The sequence below is a fragment of the Hippocampus comes genome, unplaced genomic scaffold (assembly GCF_001891065.2).
Source record: "Hippocampus comes isolate QL1 unplaced genomic scaffold, H_comes_QL1_v1.1 scaffold261, whole genome shotgun sequence".
Taxonomy (NCBI): Eukaryota; Metazoa; Chordata; class Actinopteri; order Syngnathiformes; family Syngnathidae; genus Hippocampus; species Hippocampus comes.
The window spans coordinates 1,949,436-1,970,881 of record NW_017805824.1 but is presented as its reverse complement, the minus strand read 5'-3'; the positions used below and the strand labels follow the sequence as shown (position 1 = coordinate 1,970,881).

General features: G+C 40.4%; 1 protein-coding gene across 1 annotated transcript; it reads left to right on the top strand.

The window, feature by feature from the left end:
- The first annotated feature begins 607 nt into the window (after nucleotides 1–607).
- LOC109525700 (polycystic kidney disease protein 1-like 2) lies at nucleotides 608–21,212 on the top strand. Its single transcript, XM_019886445.1, has 41 exons — nucleotides 608–1,075; nucleotides 1,827–1,985; nucleotides 2,149–2,337; nucleotides 2,979–3,089; nucleotides 3,228–3,375; nucleotides 3,659–3,891; nucleotides 3,973–4,383; nucleotides 4,487–4,599; nucleotides 5,486–5,621; nucleotides 6,472–6,670; nucleotides 6,794–6,905; nucleotides 6,996–7,137; nucleotides 7,410–7,598; nucleotides 7,683–7,825; nucleotides 7,953–8,132; nucleotides 8,209–8,346; nucleotides 8,448–8,597; nucleotides 8,675–8,799; nucleotides 8,881–9,001; nucleotides 9,112–9,240; nucleotides 9,326–9,551; nucleotides 9,867–10,057; nucleotides 10,133–10,363; nucleotides 11,098–11,199; nucleotides 11,275–11,453; nucleotides 11,948–12,094; nucleotides 12,193–12,392; nucleotides 12,488–12,714; nucleotides 13,204–13,417; nucleotides 13,528–14,000; nucleotides 14,622–14,718; nucleotides 14,804–14,944; nucleotides 15,260–15,445; nucleotides 16,521–16,851; nucleotides 16,924–17,057; nucleotides 17,132–17,259; nucleotides 17,507–17,667; nucleotides 18,732–18,942; nucleotides 20,022–20,123; nucleotides 20,252–20,383; nucleotides 20,517–21,212. The coding sequence occupies exons 1-41, from the start codon at nucleotides 736–738 to the stop codon at nucleotides 20,703–20,705; spliced, it is 7,470 nt and encodes a 2,489-aa protein (XP_019742004.1). The 5' UTR covers nucleotides 608–735; the 3' UTR covers nucleotides 20,706–21,212.
- The last annotated feature ends 234 nt before the right edge of the window (nucleotides 21,213–21,446 follow it).

The following is a 21,446-nucleotide window of genomic DNA, read 5'->3' as shown; positions in this document are numbered from 1 at the left end:
GCAATGGTTAGCTTGTCTATCCACTAACTCGCAAAAATAATTATAATAATAAAAATAAAAAATTAAAAAATGATGTCCTTGTACACATTGAAAACATAATCAACCAGAACGGTAAGAAACACGTTTACTTCCTATTAATTGTATTTAGGATGATTTTTGGCTCCCACAGCTTTTATAAAAGAATATGAAAATAAATACAGAACAGTCAATATGTCTGTTCCATCCGCAGATCTATTTTTTATGGTAAGTCAGCTTGCTTAATTTTCAAAATGCACTGCTGTTGTTATTAAAGCTATTTAGTTGTTGCATTAGATCTGAAATAATTAATTGAAAAAGAAGTCTTGATCTAGACACTTTCATCATAAGGCTGGGCAGGTAAACTTTACAGTTTACAGTAAACACTGTCGGTCTCCACAACAAAAGATCCACAAGACAGATAAGTGCCGACTGCTTTTGAAGGTAAAATCAATATTTTGTAGCTGGTCAGAATGACAAGCTTATCTCTCCCTGCAGGTTGTGGAGCCATTAATGGGTGTTGACTGTTGGCTTTTTGTCTCCTTTCAAAACAGTCCTCCGTTTTGTTTGTGCTCAGGAGTTATATGCACAGCACAAAGCCAAGCACCCATTGAGTAAATTATACTTATGTCAGAAATGACTCTAAAGAGCAGGCCTTTGTCAGAGATACTGACGTCATTGTCCTTTAAAGTCATGTTGTTACCACATTGAGTGCAAGTGATGTGCAGGTGCACAAAGATGGACCATACTGCTTTTGCGGTCCAGACTTTATTTTTTCTCTTTCTCAGCTTGACTTGCTTTGTGGCCGGAGAACCAGATGCTGTCTCTTGTCCCGAATACCAAGAGAGCTTTGATGGCTCCTGCTATGAGTTTGTGGGTCTGCAGCGTCCTTTCCTTGGTGCCCAGAAATGGTGCGAGAGAGGAGGAGGACATGTAGCCTTCATCTTGAACAACGAGACGCAGAAGTTCCTTCAGACGCACCTCGATCCAAAGAAGGACTGGTGGCTCGGACTGGCGCCTGCTGCGCCAAACCTAACTCTGGACACTGCTGCCACACAGGGTGAGAGGTCATGTCACATAAACCTAATCAGTTGTTTCATATAAATGTAGCTTTGTGGACCACACTTCTCTTTTTGGAAAGTGTATATCGATTGGAGGGTTACTTTAACCTGTAAACATGCTCGTTAATGCTTTGGAAATATGATCCTTTATTTTTCCCACAGTGGGTAAACACACAATAGAGCTACCGTGGTTTAAATATTGTGAATATCTAGTTCATCTTTAAATGCCTTGGGTCATGATGAGGACTGAACAGGAAAATATTTCATGCTGTAGCATATCATTACAGTGGTGCTTGCGCCTTGCGATACGAGTGACCCAACTTCTTAGCTTTTTGAGATATGAATTGCCTTTTGGCAGATTTTTTTTGCAATGAAAATAATTGGCTATTATTTAGAGGAATTGACATGAGCCATTATTCCTTTAAGCAGGTTACCATCGTCACTGAGGCATAATTTAATTTATCTGTTGACACACACCCAGAACATACAGTACAACCCCGAAGGAGCCTGCAATAGTTTCTCATTTACATTGCCTTATTGCTGTCAAGTTCTGTGATTTACAACTTCCTGTTTATATCTGTAGACAGAACATGAGTCATGATCAAAAATGTGTTCTACAGTATATCCTCTGCTGTGTTGTTGTTTCAAGCCACAAAATTTTCCTTTCAGATGAGCAAACATGAGGTGTTTTTAAATCAAGTGGAATAATGAATGTGATTTTGTCCCTCCCTTCTCTGTCATCAATACTAGTTTCTCTGGCATGGCTGAATGGCTCAGATGTCAGCTACAATAACTGGGCAAGCAAGCCTGATGCGCAAGCCACCTGTGGACATATCCTGAAAAAGTCAGGCTTCCGTTGGGCAGCGTCGGAGAATTGTACTCAGGAACTTAGCTTCATCTGCCAGTTTGGTAAAAAAACTCATCCACAATTAATGGTGTTTTTGATAATGTTTCACTCATCTCTCTCTCTCTCTCTCTCTCTCTCTCTCTCTCTCTCTCTCTCTCTCTCTCTCTCTCTCTCTCTCTCTCTCTATATATATATATGTGTATATATAAATTTTGGGGTCTTCAGAATCTAGGAGATCTTTTGCATGTGATGGCCAAAACGTCACATTGCAGTGTGGCTCTGGTCAAGTCATAGAGATAGACCATAGTTTCTATGGTCGAAAAACAATTCACTACTGCCGGACCAAACTCGCCACCACACCTCCACCTCTTCAGGAGCAGTGCACTTGGACAGATGTAGCAGACTCTGTAAAAGGTATTTGTATTGTAAAATATAAATAAATGCTCATTCTCTGCATAATGTTACTATGGTTTCAACTTTTTTTTGTGACGTACTGTTCAGTTTTGTCTAACTTTTTAGTGCTATATATTTGCATGTTGAACTCTTTGTTGTCAAACATTTATTTACCGGTACATACAATTTTGATTAAACTTTAATGTGCCATGCATTTTACTTCAATCATTATTTAAGTACAGCTTTTTTTGTTTCCTATATTAAAGCGCATTGTTATTGTTGAAACTGCATCATGTTACAGATGCTTTCAATAAAATTAAACGGCTACATTTTTTTCGGACTAAAACCTCTGTCTTGTTTTTGATGAACACTTGGGTCTGTCCCGTGTTTTGATTTGTATTTTTGTGTCTTTTCCGTCACGCCACCACAAATGGAACAATGTTATAACCGTAAAACCGCAGCTGGAACGACATAAGAAAGGGTTATGGTGCTTAGTAAAACATCAGGAATATAATTAATGAAATAGTTTGCGGTTGGTACAAATTCCCTCCATTCGCTGTTCTCATCTGGGTTAAAACTATTACCTAAGGGGAAATCAGTTTTGAAGTCATTCAGTGTCACGGAATAGATTCTATTTAAATCGTTCTTTTGTGTCGTTCCAGGAAGTTGCCATGGACTGCAGGCCTGCCAAGCACCAGCAGACGCCAAATCTTACGGTGAACCCTGTCCTCTGTTAGGAAGTTACTTGTCTGTGGAATACCGCTGCAAAGATGGTCAGATATACTCCTTCAACTTCTCCAGTCCAATAGAAGTTACATAACAATGATGAAATCCTCACGCGTCTAGAGTCTATCGCATAATTTTGGAAATGATGACTGAAATGTAGATTCAATAATCTGATATCTTCACAGGTCTCCACTTGCTGATGAGTAAATTGGCGGCAGTGTTTGATAATGTCACTCTCAATATCAAGTGGCTTCTTCAACCTTATGAGGGTAACCTTACATGCGCGCTGAATGCTGGCGATGGCTACACTATTGATTCCATCACCCCAGAAGAGTGAGCTCTTATTTGCTTTATAATATGTGAGATATACACCGACCAGTCACAGCTCTATGGCCACTTACACTCTTATATTCATATCCAATGTCAATGCTGAACACCAGATACTGCTGGTGTCAGGCGCAATCCTGGCTTCTCTCACAGTCAATCCAAATGGAGCATTATGACCTACGTGGAGGCAGTTCTCACATCGTTCAAGTGGTCATAACGTTGTGACTGCTCAGTTCCGCAATCTCCCTGCACAGTTGCCTTATTAAACTTGCGTTACTCTTTCTGAAAGAATGGAAACCACAGTGATGCACACGTTCAAAACGCCTGGACTTTTCGTGGTCACAGTAGAGTGTTCCACCAGCGACTGGCATGTGACAGCTCAAAAATCCATAAGCATTCAGGAGCCGGTGGGTCAATTTGGAGATATCAAGTGCTATAGCATCAACACGTCAGAAGGTGGCACTAACTGCAGCCTGCTCTACATCGGAGGGCCTGTTGATGTTCAGGTCACAGTGGAGACCGGTAAGGATTATTAAACTGCTGGTTAACCATATCCTAATGTTCAATAACACTGAATGAGCAAGTGCTCTCTGTTCAAAATAGGTACAAACGTTAGTTACGTACTCCAACATAAGGACCTTTTACTTGCAAACGCCTCTGCTGACCGAGGGATCACGCCCCACAACATTACACTGAATGCAAGTGCAGTGGAGCAGCTCGGGCATGGCTGTAACAACCTGACTTTGAACGCCTCCAACAACGTCACGAGCCAAATCGTGTCCACCCAATTTGAACTGTGTTTGCTGGAACCTGTCGAGGGCCTGCAAGCCTCAGTGATAGCAGAGGACGATCGGTGTCCCGACTCCAGTGACCTCATTATTGGTGTCTCGCTGGAACGTGGAGCCCCTGTGCAGCTTCTCTTTACACTGACTGTCAATAATGTCACTCACTTGGAGACCAGAAACATGCTCAATGGAAGCTTACAAATGTATACCTTCGGCAGCCCGGTTGAAGGTACCGTATTGCAACTTAATTGCATGATTCAGCATTGATTCACATTGTGCATGTTCAAAGCCTCAGAATAACTTTATTTTTCTTTCTTTCTTTTTTTATGTAGGATCATTTCAATTGAATGTGCAAGCTGCGAATGCTTTGTCAACCTCTGATTTTAATGTGAGCCTAGAGAGCATATTCCTGGCTTGCGAGAATCACTCTGACTCTGAAAACAAGGTATGTACGGCACAATTTCAGCATAGAAATGAATGAATGGTAGCATGAGTATTTTGTTAACCTATGTTGTCATACAAACTTGCCCCGCATTATCACCTTTTCTATTGAGTTCCTTAATTACAATAGCTGAATCATAAACTTTGTTTTCCCAAAGATAACAATGCTCAGTGTGATTGACATTGTCAGAAAATATTTTAGGTTGTGGTTTTAGTTCAAATGCCAGGTTTTTGTGATGGAAAATGTCATTGAAAAAAATAGTTACAAAATAATTTCCATCTGTGACCTACAACGTGTCAAACTGAAACATTTTTAGGCGGTAAGTGAAAGTAATTGAAAAAATATGATGTTCTTGTAGGCTTCCCTGCTGGATTATTTTTTTATTTGCTTTCTAGCAGAAGCCTGTATTTATTTATTTTTTTTCTTATATTGACTTTTTGAAACAGTTCATAAATCCCTCCACCAGCTGAAGAAAAACAACCCCAAAGCATTTTGCTGTCTTCACTTGTATTCTTTTGGACGATGAGCAGTGTTGTATTTGTGCCAAACATCCATTCAGGATTTAGGCCAACAAGTTGAACCTTGTTTTCATCAGACCGAAACACAGTTTCCCCACATGTGCTTGTGAGATTTTGTTCAGGTCCAATGAAAATGGTTCTTTTTTATTTATTTATTTATTCATTCATTCATTCATTCATTCATTCATTCATTTATTTATTTATAAATCAAAAACCTGGCCTTTGAACAGACATGTATAGACTTTTTATATCCACTGTATTGTGAAACCATCCAAAATTAGGAACAGCACATCTGCAACCATTGCAATCTGTGGGTAGTGAAGGCTCTGTTGTTGTTGTTACAAAACGTTTTTTTTTTTTTTCATTTTCAGATGACTGGCAAGTCTTATGACTTGAAAGTAATTTCCACTCCAGAGTCTGTAGTTGACTACACTCAGAATGTCACCCTGAGCATTAATGGAAGTGTGTCATTGCCCAGCATAGGACTCGAATTTAAGTGGAAATGTAGTAAGTGCCATTGTTCCCCTTTCTGGAAAAGTTTAGCAACATGAATGCTTCAAGCCACTGTGGTACAGGTGCAAAGTATGACCTTAAGCGTCGCATTCCGTTGTTTAAATTAGGTAATAAAATAAAATAAAATAAATATCTAAAGTAAATTGAATAATGTATTCATTTTTATTTATTTCATAAAATCATTTGGTTATTTCTGTTTTAAAATGAAAAACATATTTATAAAATGAACCATTTCGATACATTTATTTTAAAAAAATGGTTAGTTATTAAATAACTACAATTAATAATTCGCATCCATCCCTCCATGCAGTAGGCGAGCCGTTTATCCTCATAAGAGTCACATGTGTGCTAGAACCCATCCCAGCTGTCTTTGGGGTACACCCTGAACTGGTTGCCAGCCAGCCACGGATAATTAGCATGAATTATGATTTTATTTTTAGAATAAACTGTTTTACTTATTTTAAGGTGAGACTTTTGGGCCATCTGTCTGACTTGGATGTCAAATATGGCCTTTGAGCACAAAGTTTGCCCGCGCTATACACGTATGGTCATCAAGCTCGGCTTGAATTGTCAATAGCATTTTTTTTTTTTTTTTTTTGTGGTCTTTTGCTTTCTTAGAAATATGATACCGAAAAAGTTGTTGCTTGAACTTAAAGTTAATTCCTGACATTATCTCTATATCCGGCTTGAATTGTCAATAGCATTTTTTTTTTTTTTTTTGTGGTCTTTTGCTTACTTAGAAATATGATACCGAAAAAGTTGTTGCTCGAACTTAAAGTTAATTCCTGACATTATCTCTATATTGTGAATGACACTTGTCTTGCTTCTCTTTCTTCCCATGCAGGAGGGGACTGCAAATGCAAAAACCAAACAAATGACACAACTCACATGATTGACAAGCAGTGCCTTCCGAATCCATTTGAGATGGCCGTCTACACCGTGACTGTCAAGAAAACAGCCTGGTTTAGGAAATGGGTCAAACTAGCTTCTGCTTCCAAGTGTATCACTGTTGCTCAAGAGGAATTAAAAAATGTCTCCATTAGGTAAAACCAAACACTCAGTTATTCTTGGTTTAATTTGGATGTGGACCGTTTTAAGCATAATTGGGAAATATTACCCTTGAAATTAATATTTTACTCTTGGGTTACTCATCTTTCCAAATACAGTTGTGATAATTGCACTTCAATTGATGCGAACGACCCTGTAAAACTGAGGCTGAGCTGTGTAGCGAGTTGCCCAGATGTGGACTGGTACATGGAGGATCTAAAACCAATCAAGGCAAGTCGGAATCTGCCACTTTAGTCAGTGTTTAACATTACTCTGTTGAATGACCACTGTCAAAAGCATTTTTTCTACTTTTCCCAGCAGGATGACCTCGAAACCTGTTACTCACAAGAAGGAAGAAGGCCGCTGATGAAGAAGCAAGAAGGCAACTCAGAATTTCTTGTAAACAGCAAAGAGCTGAAATATTCGAGGGACAATTTGCTTAACATCACCGTGATTGTTCAAGGTGTGGTTTGAGACTCACCGTTTGACTGCGTTATTAGAAATAGGCTCACAGTGTGTGGTAGGAGTCACTTTCTTTCCCTTAATTAAAGCACAATATAAACTACACAGGACTAATTATTCTACTTCAAGGTGAATGGTTTTGTCGTTGAAAAATAAAATATCATTTCCAGAATAAACGATGAGGCATTAGGCCGAGCCTTAAAACCTGAAGAATAGCTTTGTGTGACTTTTTTTTGTGTAGGTTTGTGAAACTATGCTTCTTTACCAAACCAGGGAAATCGGAGCAAGGTTATGCCAGGTACACTCTACCCATACCGGATCCAGAACCAACTGTCACCCCCTCACACCCGACGTGCAGCATCTTTCCATTATCAGGCACTGTACTGGACTCATTCGATATCACCTGCCAAGCTAGTTCTTTCTGTTCTTCAGGCTGTCTTTATTGCTTCAAGACAGACACAGGTGAGAAAATGCAACTTAGTTGTGTGGTGTGTACAATTGTGGATTCAAATGAATAACAAACCAATCTGCTCATTTGTCTTAAAGGCAAACATCTACGTTGCAATAATAAAGAAATTGTGAAATCTATCTTACTGCCCGTTGGAGATGAAAAGAACAACTACAATTTGTCTATTGTGATAACTGTGAAAAATGAATATACAGAAGTGACCACGATGGTCCACACTCAGGTAAACACACATGACAAGAAATAGAAAGATAGAATGGCACACAGAATAAATGGACAAACCTATCTTGACTTATGTAAACCTTCATGGGGAAAAAAAAAGCTTTTCTATCTTTCTATATTTCTCAAAGGTTCGGAAAAATAACTCCAGTGGTTCCGTAGACACACTCCAGTCAGTTCTAGAAGATACTGTCTCCCAGTTGGAACAAGATGGTCTTCTCTCCGGTGAGGCCCTTAGCCAAATCGTTACCTCTGTAGCAGATATGCTCAATACCGAGGCCGATGAGGATCAGAAGGACGCAAGGACGAAGGTATGTTGGAAGGCGAGCATTGTGTCCTCAAACGGTTGAACCCCGTTGATATCTCCGCATCCTTCCTTGACTTCAGCTCAGAGAGCAGATGCTGACCAAAATGACAACGGTGCTGCTGGACTCCCGATCAAACACCAGTTATGAGGTTCAAGTGACAGCTAGAGCCGTAGCCGAACTTACGCAGCGATCAGATGAGCTCAGTCCAGCTGCCCAGGTGCTGCTCAATTTTAGATTGTTCAGCTTTGGCAAAGGAATGCATTCTCTGTACTATTAAAGTCTGATCAACTCCAATTTGTTTCTCTGTTTCCACTTAAGGAAGAAGCAAGCTCACTCTTGGTTGACCTGAGCTCTTCCCTCAACATTATCAGTGTTAATCAGGATGGGAGTGGTGATGATGGAGAAGTTGTGGATGGAGCTGCACCAATAGTTGAAGCTGCCAGTAATATTTTGAATGCTCCGTCCAACGTAAGAGTAAACTGCCATTGCTGCGTTTGGTTCTTATCATTTTCTAAAGTATCAACTAAATAACATGTTCTCCTCAGGAAAAAGTTTCCACTTCCCTTCTGACTGGGATGGGTAACGTACAGAATGCCTTGTTGAATCATAAAAAGTTGAATGGAGATCCTATCATCATTGACTCTAATCAGATCAGTGTGTATGTAAACAGGTAAGAGCTGATTGTCTTTAACACACACATACACACACACAGCTTGTAGCTGAAACTGCAAGTACGTTTGGGTTTCTGCAGAGTGTCTCCAGAAAGTATGCAAATGCAGGATATAAACATCCAGAGGAGCAGCGCTTCTAGATTTTCCTTTCCGACGCTCCCTTCTGATGTTTTCTCACCAGATGAACCTGTGGATGTCAGAGTAAGTGTATGCTTTTTGTCGAGCGCATCCCAACAATTAAAAAAAAAAAATCTGCATTACAATGCTAATAGTTTTTGCACTATAAAATTGCTGTTTGTAATATCTCACAGATGATGAGTTTTGAAAAGAACCCATACTCTTGGAAAGGTGGAAACATTTCAGGAACTGTGGGATCTGTCACTCTCACAAGACCAAACGGCACTGTCATCCCCATTAAGAATCTCCCTGAAGAGATTGAGGTAGCACAAATAAACAACATTCAAAATTCTATACATCTGTAAGAGAGTCCACACTAATTAATTTTTGCATTGCTGGGGTCTTCAGATTCTCCTGCCCAGGCTGGACGTTGGGCTGGAGAACAGCACAGTTCTGGACCTGGCCAATTTCAGCACATTAATAATTGACGTTCCCTCGCCTGATGTTACACTGGTGCTGAAAATGGAGCCCTCTGAAAACATTACTTTCGTCTTACTTCTGGGGCACAAGAATTATCCAACAATTGAGCATTATGTGGCCAAAACTCAAATGCCTCTCGAGAACGTCAAGGAAGGTATGTTCAAACCTATTTTATGACATTTTACATTTTTTAATCCAAATATTCAGTTTTCCGGAAGTAAACAAATCCATTTGGCAGACCGGCTGACAGAGGGAAACCCTAATTATGATCTGGCTCTCAGCAATATTGAGTTTGACACCCCTGTCCTAGGATTTGGAAACATATGAGAACAACTGCATATTGCCATTCAATAGTTCCCACAACATCCAGTATGGGTGATTTTCTCTCATGATGCTGCAGGATGACTGCCGATCACTTACTGTATGTGTGTCGTAGTTATCAGCATTTCATTAATGTCATTTACCACAGAGGAAAAATATACCTGGGTCCTCAGTCCTAAAGACAGGACAGGAGATGCTGGTGTGCACTTCCTCGTCTTGAAGCCCAAAGTCGAGCCAGGCGTCAAATCAGTGAATGCCACCGTCAGTATCGTAACTATCGCTGCCCAGTGCAAATACTGGGATGAAGAAGAGTCGTCTTGGAGTGAAGATGGCTGCAGGGTAAGTGTAAACACCTTTTATTCATGACTTGAAAAGCATCCCCCCGCAGCTGATTTTCCTTTCTCCTTTCAACAGGTTGGCCCACTCACGACACCTTTGCTTACTCAGTGTCTGTGTAATCACTTAACTTTCTTTGGCAGCTCTTTCTTTGTCATGCCAAACCTAGTGGACGTGTCACGTACCGCGGAGCTTTTCTCCACTTTCTTTAACAATCCTGTGGTTGTGTGTTTTGTGGGGGCCATTTTCGGCGCTTATCTTCTCGTGGTTGTATGGGCACGCAGAAAAGACATCCAGGACTCAGCTAAGGTAAACCTTGAAAAAAATAAAACATCGGTCTACACACTCTTGTTGAAATGCCAGGTTTTAGTCAAGAAAAGCCTACTAGAACAACTGAACTTTATTTAGGGTGATCAGAGGCACTTTAAATGCTGATAGGTGTGTACTGTCTTCCATTTAACATGAGTTTGAATGTAAGTAGATAATTCTGAACACAGCCACATCCTCAATTATAACGGGGGTGTGCACACTTTATCACAAACATCTCAGATGATTATGTTTCATTTGAATTCGCCTCTTGGAAAGATTTAATATTTTTTCCAAGTGTGTTGTACAGATTTTACCTCACACTAAAGTTGGAAAGCTTTTTAAAATGAGTTGTCATCTTTTTTTTTTCCTTATATCATATAACCCGGGCATTTGAAGAGCGGTGTGTGTAAACTTTTCTTATCCACTAAAGTACGAAAAAATGCACTTGACTTACTTACCCATAAACTCCAGTTTCTTCTGTAAGGAATTTTTTTAAAATCCTTTTAAAGTGTTGGATATTTATTGCTGTAAAGCACAACTTTACTTCAACCATCAAAAGTCGGGAAACGGGTGTCTAGCCAAAAGGGTATCGGTATGTTCCCACATTGTAAAAGACATTTGTTCAGTACGTTACAGAATGTTTAGCACTACCTATCCAATAACAAGACATTATACACCACAAGGTTTTTCATGAATCGGGAATCCTTCCTTATATTGTGCGTACTAACTTAAAGGTCAAGATAACAGTGCTTGAAGATAACGACCCTCTGGCAGAATACTGCTACATGCTGACAATCGGCACAGGGCATCGCCATGGTGCGTCCACCTCCTCACAGGTCAGTCACATGCTCCTGTCCTTGTTGATTGGCAATGGGAATCATTGTGTCGCAAACTATTACATCAATTTCCAGGTGACAATAACCCTGCTGGGAACAGAGGGGGAAAGTGAGCCCCACCACCTGACCGATCTCGAGAAACCTCTGTTTGAAAGGGGCGCAGAGGACGTATTTCTCTTGACCACGCACTTTTCCCTTGGAGAGCTGCAAAGCGTCAGGCTGTGGCACGACAACTCGGGCGCGCACCCTGCATGGTACAGCATTCAGATGATGGCTTCACTCTGTGCTGTTAAATGCAGAGGCACATTTGGTACCTGGGCCTTCAGCGGGGACTTATCTGACTCAAACCAGCTCTTAATACCACCACTATCTTGTCATAGTTCTGGAAACTATCAACACTATCCAAAAATGGTATATAACAATACTGCTGACAACATTTAGAGATTTGTGTGGCTAGTCAAAGCAAACAATCAGAAGATGGAAATATATTGACGTTAATGAAGGCTGGGCAACTGGTCATCTGAGGTGATTTTGCTGTCTCATCGATGAAATAAACAGTCCCATTCCTAACATAGTTTTGATTCACATGGGCCAGCACTATTGATTCTGAAGGCCCTGACAAGATTAGATTGATGGCAGAATTTTTACCTTAGAATCTGAAAAAAATTCTAGCATCCACGCACACTACTTGAAGCGGTGCAACCTTGAGAAATGCTATGAACTGAAGAGAAATGAATCCTGCCTGCAGGTATGTCAACAAAGTAATGGTGCAAGATCTGGAGAGTGGCCAGAAGTGGCACTTTCTCTGTAATTCCTGGCTTGCTGTGGACGTGGGAGAGTGCAACCTCGATAAGGTTTTCCCAGTGGCCACTGAGGAGGATCTGAAGAGATTTAGGTCGGAGCAGCTAACCGTGTGATCTTGGTGCATCATCCACAAATAAAAATGGTGACCGTCTCCATTTTATCACCCTTGATCCATTTTCCCCCTTCCAGCAATCTGTTCTTCATGAAGACAGCTAAGGATTTCCGTGATGGACACATCTGGTTCTCGGTCATCAGTCGACCACCATGCAGCACCTTCACTCGTGTGCAGCGAGTGTCCTGCTGCTTTTCTTTGTTGCTCTGCACCATGTTGACTAGCATCATGTTTTGGGGCATCCCCACGGACCCCTCAGAGCAGACCATGGACCTGGGTATGATCTGATTGAAATATATTCAAAGGTTTACATGGTTAGCGTTTCAACAGGTTTCTTGCCAATACAATCAGCTGTTGTGTATGTGGTTGCAGGTCACATCGAATTCACCTGGCAGCAGGTCATGATTGGAATTCAAAGTTCGATCATCATGTTTCCTATCAATCTCCTCATTGTGAGCATCTTCCGAAACACTCGGCCTCGAGAAAAATCTCAGAAATCGGACAAGACCAAGCAGGGGAAGACAGTTCGGGTATCTCCCTCACAGACGTCTTCCCCTCAGAAAGAACAGAAGGACATCACACCAGACACGGTGCTGAAGGTGGGCAAACATTTCCTATCAGTCAATTGTTCTATAGTCCGATTTTTTCACTTTTTAAGAGGAATGTGGCATTCAGCAATGTATTTAATGAACTGGAGAGAACTCCAGGTTAAGAGTAGAATGGCACTCGGTACATTGCAAACCTGGACCAAAGTGAACCATCCTGAACATTTCTGCCTTGCTTTTGGATTGGAAATGCCCTTGGTGATAGTGTTCCACTCCAGCTCTGTGCTGCGTATCACACAGTTGGTGTAGCCACCCACAGCATTCCTTTTATCACCGCAGCTCTATCAATTTGATCTTGTGGTTCACTGCCCTCCTAATTCTCAGTGCAACTGAATGATAGTAGTGGAAAGTGAAAATAAATGTGGCCTGAAGCTACCAAAGAGTGACTGTTACAAAGTTTGGATTTACATTTACAGAGATAAAAATCCACACATGTGAGGTAAGAACTAGTCATGAAGAAACTTTTGTTGGTCTCTCCACCAGGATATAAAAAGAATAGCCCAGTCACTTTCAAAGGCCATGAAGAGTCCCCTTCCTTATTTGGAGCTTCGACCTGGTCACCAGACTGATATCAACACCCTTTTGTCTCTGGTGGAAGACATCATCAGGCAGCAAAACCGAATTTCCTCTGACTTTTACACAGATACCGCCAAAAGAGAACGCTCCATCCTCAGTTTAGGGGCAGTCGATCTTCAAGGTAATCCATTTTATATGAAAATAATGTTGTTAGATTTTGCTTCAATGCAATTATGTTTTTGTAAAACACAAATATGATCACATCTTTGATTACAAACTTCCAATGTGTAGAAAAGAGTGTTTGGGGCAGTCCAGAGAGGACCTCAGACGGGGTTCAGAAGAAGAGCAACAACAGCAGGTACCTATACAGGCAGCTGCGTCATGTTGAGAAGAAGCTGGGTTTCCTGGGATCCTCTCGATTCCAAAACCCAGACAGCTACAACAAAGCCATGCAGCAAGTCCAGGGGATGAAGAATCTGCTCGAGTTTCACCTACCGTCACACAGCCTAGATGGAGAACAATCGGAGCGTAGTCCCAGTCCAGAAGAGAGTGCCAACAAGGGCACTGCCAAGAGATGCTGCCAAGGTGGGCTGCCATGGTGGTTTGTCTTTGTAGGTTGGATATTGGTAATAGCAACCAGCGGTGTGTCTGGATACTTTACCATGATGTATGGACTGACCTATGGGAAAGATCGTTCTATAAGCTGGCTGATCTCCATGGTGGTGTCCTTCTTTGAAAGTTTGTTCATCACACAACCTCTGAAGGTAAGGACAGTAAAATTGTGATTTATAGATGTTGTATATATATGAAAACAAGGTCTGATGTGTTTTGAAAATTAAATCCTGCCAGAAAAAGGTATGAGAAATCGAATGTATTCTCCCCTCAAAATAACTGAACATACAGCCATTTATGTCTAAACTGCTCACAACACCCCAAAGGGAAAATGTCCAAATAGGACAAAATGTCAATATGTTGTGGGACCTGTCTTTTTTATACATCCAGTATCTCATAAAAAGGGCAACACCCAGTGCTGAAAAATAATGGTGCCCCCCCCCGCCCCCCATCCACTCACACACACACACACACACATGGGCAACACCCAGTGCTGAAAAATAATGGTGCCCCCATCCACCCCCACACACACATTTTCACTCAGGAGTGTACTCACTTTTGTTGCTAGTGGTTTGAACATTAATGGCTGTGTGTTGAGGTATTTTGAGAGAACATTAAGTTTACACTATTATACGAAGCGTACACTGACTACTTCAAATTATAGCATCGTGTCATTTCTTCAGTGTCCCACAGAAAGATATAATAGATTATAGACAACAATGTGAGAAGTGTACTCACTTTCATGAGATAAGGCAATCAAATATCTGCTACAGGTTCTTGGCTTTGCTGCTTTCTTCGCTCTTGTTCTGAAGAAGGTGGATCAGGAAGAATACGGAGAGCCTCAGATTGATGAGAGCCTGAAGAATTATGGTATCTTGTTGGTGGATTCCATTTGTGTTGAACTGCTTTGTGCACACATAGAAGACTAAGCACATGATTTGAATGTGATGCTCAGATGATCCTGATGGGGTGCGAGCAGCACGGAGAGACAGCACGTGCAGTTTCTACCAGCCGCCACCTCCAACGGACATAGAGAAGATGAGGAACAACATGATTAAAGAGCAGAAAGTCTTTGCTCTCATCAGGGAGATTCTGGGTGGGAACACACACTACTTTGCTGTATAAAATATAGCTATATAAGATATAAAACATGACTGTGCAATATGCCATGATAATGTAAGGTACATTGGTGCCTTTAGATGCAAGCCGCCATTCTTCAGATTATTATTGTTTTTCTTTTTTTTGCTTTGACTTGCAAGCAAAAATTTGAGCTGAAACGTAAAAGGTATTCCATACATTGTTCATTTAAATGGAGAAAGATTATTTGAAAAATGTCTTTGAGTGACTAGCGTGGTCACGGAACAGTTTGAACTCGTATCTCAAGGCACTAATGTCTTCGCTTGTCATGCAGCCTACATGGGATTCATGTGGATGTTGCTCCTGGTGGCGTATGGACAAAGGGATCCCAATGCGTACTTCCTGACCCAGCACATTCGCCAGAGCTTTAGCAAAGGCATCTCTGACACGATGAGAATACAAGATGTGTATAACTGGGCAAACACAACTCTGCTCAGCAACTTGTTTGGAGAACACCCAGGTGATGTTAATGTGCTGTCATCCATGTGACAAAATGCAGCGGGAAATTCTTGCTATGGTTGATACACTACTCATAAATTGTTAGGGCTATTCAGCTGTAAAATTAAATAAAATAATAATGAATAAAAATACATGTCAGGGATGAATCTGAAATGCACCGTAACAGCGATTCTCAGGGTGGTACAAGTACCACTAATGGTATGCGTGCAACCTCGATTGGTATGCAAGAGAATCACTGACTTACACACTAATAGAGTACATTTACAGCATTTAAAACTCAAAATCCGATACTAAAGCACGATACTGGATAATCACTCAATCTGTGATATGGTTTTTGAATATTGTGACATCGATATTGGAATGAAGCTTGTAGCTATGTATACAGATATAGCAATTTTTTTGTACACTTCGGCCTAGAACATTATTGTATTTTAATGGTGTGTTCATTATGGTGGTACTTGGACTACCTAAATGTTTTAGTGTAAAAGTTTGGAGAACCGCCAGCGAAACCTTTGAACTCAACTTTTGAATGTGTGTCAAATTTTTCAGTCATTTAGTACTTTTTGCACAACTTGATGTTTTTCTTCAAAAAGACCAAACAAGTCAAGATCCAAGAATCGGCCAATACATTTCCAAGAATGTCCACTTCTATGCCTTTCTGTGACTCTTTCAAGTTTCTAAGTTTCTCTGTATCACTGTTGCAACCTGATGACACGCTAAACTCACTTTCTTCGGAAAACATCTTTGAAGCCTCAGAGCAGCGAGGTGCTGTCAAATCAATTGTTCAGTGTCGTCTTGGTTTGATGACATCAAAATGTGAAGAGCATGTTCAGGAGAACATTTTAAATTGGAACATTGGCGAACAGCAAGTTGTCGGGAAAAAGTACTGACACTGAATACTTTTAGTGAAGGTCAAATTAAGCTCACCTGTAAAGTTTATAGTGCCTTGCAGCTCCATTCTGAAAGTTAATCCCCTACATTTTCTAAGTCGTGTATCTCATCCTCGTCTTCCAATGGAAAAAAATTATTGTAAATGCTCTGACTAATTGTGGTTTTGTTCTTGTTGCTGGTCGCAGGTTTTATCACAGATGGTAACTCAAAGCTGGTGGGTAACGCTCGTCTCCGCCAGCTGAGGGTACAGAAAAACTCTTGCCGCGTGGCGCGACGCATGCAACATGCTGTGCATGACTGCCACTCTCTGTACTCGTGGGAGTCCGAGGACATGGGCTCCTACAGTCCAGGCTGGAGTTCCTCTGAGCCTGATAATACATCAGTGAACCTCCCCAGTCCCTGGAAGTACCAATCCCAGGGTAAATTGAGGGCCTACCCCATCTGGGGAAGCATGATCCTCTACAGGGGAGGAGGCTTTGTGGTGGATCTCGGACCAGATTTAGAAAACTCCAGCAGGTTGTTTCCAGCTATACTTTGGGTCTTGTTACCATCATGTACAATTTATAATCAACCGTGTACTCCCACCAGATCTCTCCAGTACCTCTATGAAAACCGCTGGTTGGATGCACACACCCAAGCAATCTTTGTTGAGTTCACCGTGTACAATGCCAACGTCAACCTCTTCTGTATTGTCACACTCATGCTAGAGACCACAGCTCTAGGTAAAGTATCACAGATGCGCGATGAAACAGAAACTTCAAGCCTTCGTTTTTAATGCCTGTCTGTTTAACGTCAGGGGCTTTCCAGTTCCGTAGTGAGCTCCAGAATGTTCGTCTCTACCAATCGACGGGCGGCCTGCACATTTTTGTCATGGCCTCTGAAGCCATCTACTTCCTCTTCATTCTATATTACATGTTTGTTCAGGTATGTATATTGACCATGTATCTGTAATAATTATGCATTTTTATTATGGTTGAGTGAAGTGGAAAAAAAAGGAGATCGATGCTCGACGATGTACTTCCAGCCGCTTAGTGAACAAGACAAGCAGCGAACCTCATGAATACAAAATGAATTGAAGGCATTTCAATTCACGATTTGAATTGCAAGCTTGGTCATGGAACAAATTGCACTCACAAGGGAAGGTTTCACTGTCTTTCACATGTGCCGGCAGGCAAAGCTGATGAAGCAACAGAGATGGGCTTATTTCAAGAGTAAATTGAATCTACTTGAGCTGGCGATCATACTTCTCAGTTGGAGCGCATTGTCCGTCTTTATCAAGAGGACTCTGCTGGGGAAGCGAGACATGGAGTACTACCAGAATCACAAAGACCAGTAAGTTATACACATTGTGAAACACGGGGCACACACTTATCTTCAAATGTAACAAATACGATGGCTCTCGACGTGTTTGGAAATGAGGGTTCTGTGGAAGTTTAAAGATGTTGTTTTTTTTTTTTTTTGTCACTATATTACAGAATCGTAATGGTACCACCCCAGAAAAAAAGGTCAAATATCAGGTTATAATGTGATGAATTTCACATTTTAACGTGAGAAGTGTGGTTTCCAATTTTAGCAAAACAAAATGAAGTGGACCCGGTTCAGGTCAGCAGTAGAGGTGTTTTCATCTTCTTTTTGAATCTTAAACCTTTTTAAACACTTGAGGTTGTTTTTTTTTTTAACTATCATTTCAGGGGAGCAGCGTAGTTACCGAGCAAATAACTTTGATTTGTAAGACACTAAAACGACCCTACCAGTAACCTGAAGCGGAAGTCAAACTTACCACAAGTTATCCCATAAGTTTCATGTTTTATAATGATAAGTTTCACATTTTAACATGACAATTTTCATTTTATTTTAAATAACCCTCACATTCGACCGTGATAAATTTTAAAGTGATATGTTTTAACACAATAAATTTACCGGTAATGTTAAAACATGAAACATATCGCATTAAAACATCACATTATAAGGTGACACGTTTTAAAATTATCACATTAAAATGTGAAACGTAACACTTAAAACAGAATAAATTCTCACTTTACCTCGGGTTCGGGTCACTGGCGGAGTCCTTTTTGTGTCTTACAAATCAAACATACCAGTACTAGTTATGTAACTATGCTGTCCTTCTCTAATACTGTAAAAATAAAATAAAATAAACAAGGCTGGGTGCTAAAAAAGAAAACATGCATACCCACATAGGGCTCCGCCAGTGACCTGAACTGGAAGGAATTGTTTTGTTTTGTTTTGCCAGATGCAAAAGTAAAACTTCCAGGGACATTTATCACATTATACCGTGATGTTGAACATTTTTTGGGGGTGGTGGTGGTTAATACGCTTCTGTCCAATCGAACAAAACTTTAATTATAAATAGTGAAATATTACTGCATCACTTCCAGATTTGCCAGTTTCCACGAGACAGCCAAGGCTGATGCAGTCCTGGGCTATCTGATTGCCTTCCTGGTGCTGCTGGCCACAGTCAAGCTGTGGCACCTGCTGAGACTCAACCCTAAGCTGCACATGATCACAGCAACGCTCCAGCGAGCCTGGACTGATATCTCCGGCTTCCTGGTGGTCATGACCATCATGTTTCTGGCCTACTCGATTGCTGTGAGCAGTTTCCCACACTGCAAGAGATGATGTTTTTCTTTCTCGGCTGTTGATATTCTGTGAACAAAGTCCTCCAAAAATCATGTCATAAGAATAATAATAATGCTTAGATGCTTTGAAAATATCTCCCCTAAGGGTTTTGAGAACCATTAAGACATCAGAGCTTTTTGGTAGGATAGTAAGTGATTTGATCTTGTGGTGAGGCCAGAATATAATTGTTAGTGAATTGCTCTTCTGTTGATGATGTTGGCTTTTATTTCCTGGCAGGAAAGTACAATATATTTTAGTCAGAATTCGCAGTGCTATAAGACATCATTACTTCATGCAGCATGCACAAAGTATAGGTTTACAGAGTGGCTGCAAAAATAGGTAAAGTTATTTATGAGGGAGAAATATTACACACAATCATCATTAGGTATAACTAATTTTCTGCTTGAATTGCTTTGACACAGAGGTTTTGTGATCAGTTTCTTGGTATACTGACAAATTTACACGTCATCAATAATGTGTGATTCTCTTTATTATACAGTGCCTAACCCTTGACTTGGCATGCCATTGTTATCTGACAAGAAAAGTTATCAGGAGAGCTTAGTATGACAAATACAACTGTATATTGTACCTACTTTTGCACTCCTTTCTATTAGGAGTGCACACATATTCTAATTGTAATTATTAATATATATTGGCAGCCATTATTATATGAACGTGATCATTATCACTGGTGTTTACATTTAAAATGCTGCCTGTCAGTTCAAACGCTTTCTCAACCAGCAGTCAGCCAATCACCAGGGAGAGAACACGTGGTTAAGGCTTCAAGATGCCCAAATAACAAGTGACATCACAGCATATTTGTTCAGCATCCCTTTGTAAATGTTTACATTCTTCTGCAATTTTCGTTTTTTTTTTAAATCATCATTTATTCCAAGATGAAATCAAATATTGAGTTTTATTTTGCACTGAAAACTGCGTATTTATTCAAAAGTAGTGTGGAAAATACAGATGTTGACTAATTCTGATTACAAATCATGGTCAATCTTGCAGCCCTACCCTGTATATAAAGTTTTCAATCTGTTTTTCAGTCCAATCTGATGTATGGGTGGAAGCTGTACTCCTATCGCACTCTATTTGATGCTGCTCAGACTATGGTCAGCCTGCAGCTGGGCATTTTTAACTATGATGAGGTAAACATTGGGCTCTTTCAACTTTAAAACCCTCAGATTGTGTCATATGATAGCTGCATCTTAACATCATTACACCATTGTAATGACATCGTAATAACATTATTATATTCCTTCTTGTTATCTGAAAGATTCTTAATTACAACCCAATCCTGGGTGCCTTCCTCATCGGCTCCTGTATCGTGTTTATGACGTTTGTGGTGCTCAACCTCTTCATCTCTGTCATCCTTGTGGCCTTCAGTCAAGAACAGATTCATCACAAGGTAACTGTGTATTAACCGTTTTACTTCTTTATGAAAAATTGCGAAAACAGTCAAACACAATGTCGCAAGTACATTTATCCCCAAAGTTACTTGAATGAAGTAAATGTAGCGCTGTGATTGTGATTCACTGCAGCCATCCGAGGAGGAAGAGATTGTGGACATGATGATGATGAAACTTTGCAGTCTATTTGGAATCAAATCCAAGACTAAGCAAGGTGACGATGGCCAGACTGAGAAGGCCCAACTTACGTGTGCTTCGAAGAATGAAATCGCTACAATTTCGCCAGGGCGTATTGACAAGGACGCTTATGTTCTACTTTAGTCAAATTTATTATTCTACTCAATATGCTCGAACACCCTTTGTGCTTTGCCGCCGTTGTTGCTTTTCACGGTTTGCTTCATTCTGTGCCACTGCGATGTTGACTGCATGTCAGGGCCCGTGTTAAGTGCATTATTTATGAACTAGATTCTTCAAATATGTCCAGATATTGAAGCACTGCTTTTAAGATGTCACGGCTGTATTTTTAAAGTCAAGTTTGGCAATGATTGTGACTCTCTTGTGTAGAGTAGTGTTTGCTTCAAGTGCAACATCGGTGTGACCGCTGTTATGATATTCTCTTAACTGTGAAATGTGGCACTTCTTCAAGAAAATGTATTCGCCAATAATCGAAAAGCTTAATTGTGCAACACAAAAAAAAAGCGGCTGCTTAAAATAGATTAAAACCTATACATTTAAGCAACTTAGCGTTTATTTTAACGGTATTATGCTTGAATTGTGCATTCAAATTAATGTGTCAGGATCTGGACAGATACAACATTAGTGAACGAAACTGTTGCTTCGTTCACTAACTATGACTTGTGTGTATTATTAAGAGTCCTGCCTACATTTTCACATTTGTATGTGTGCCTATTTTGCAATATTTGGTGTTACACTGCGGATCAGTAAAATGGTAAAAAACAAAACGACTATGCTTTTTGAATTATGTGTTTAACTGACTGGGTAATCTCACCACTGGTGAGACCTGTGCAGTCAAAAAGATTCACAATTATTTGCCATTGTGTA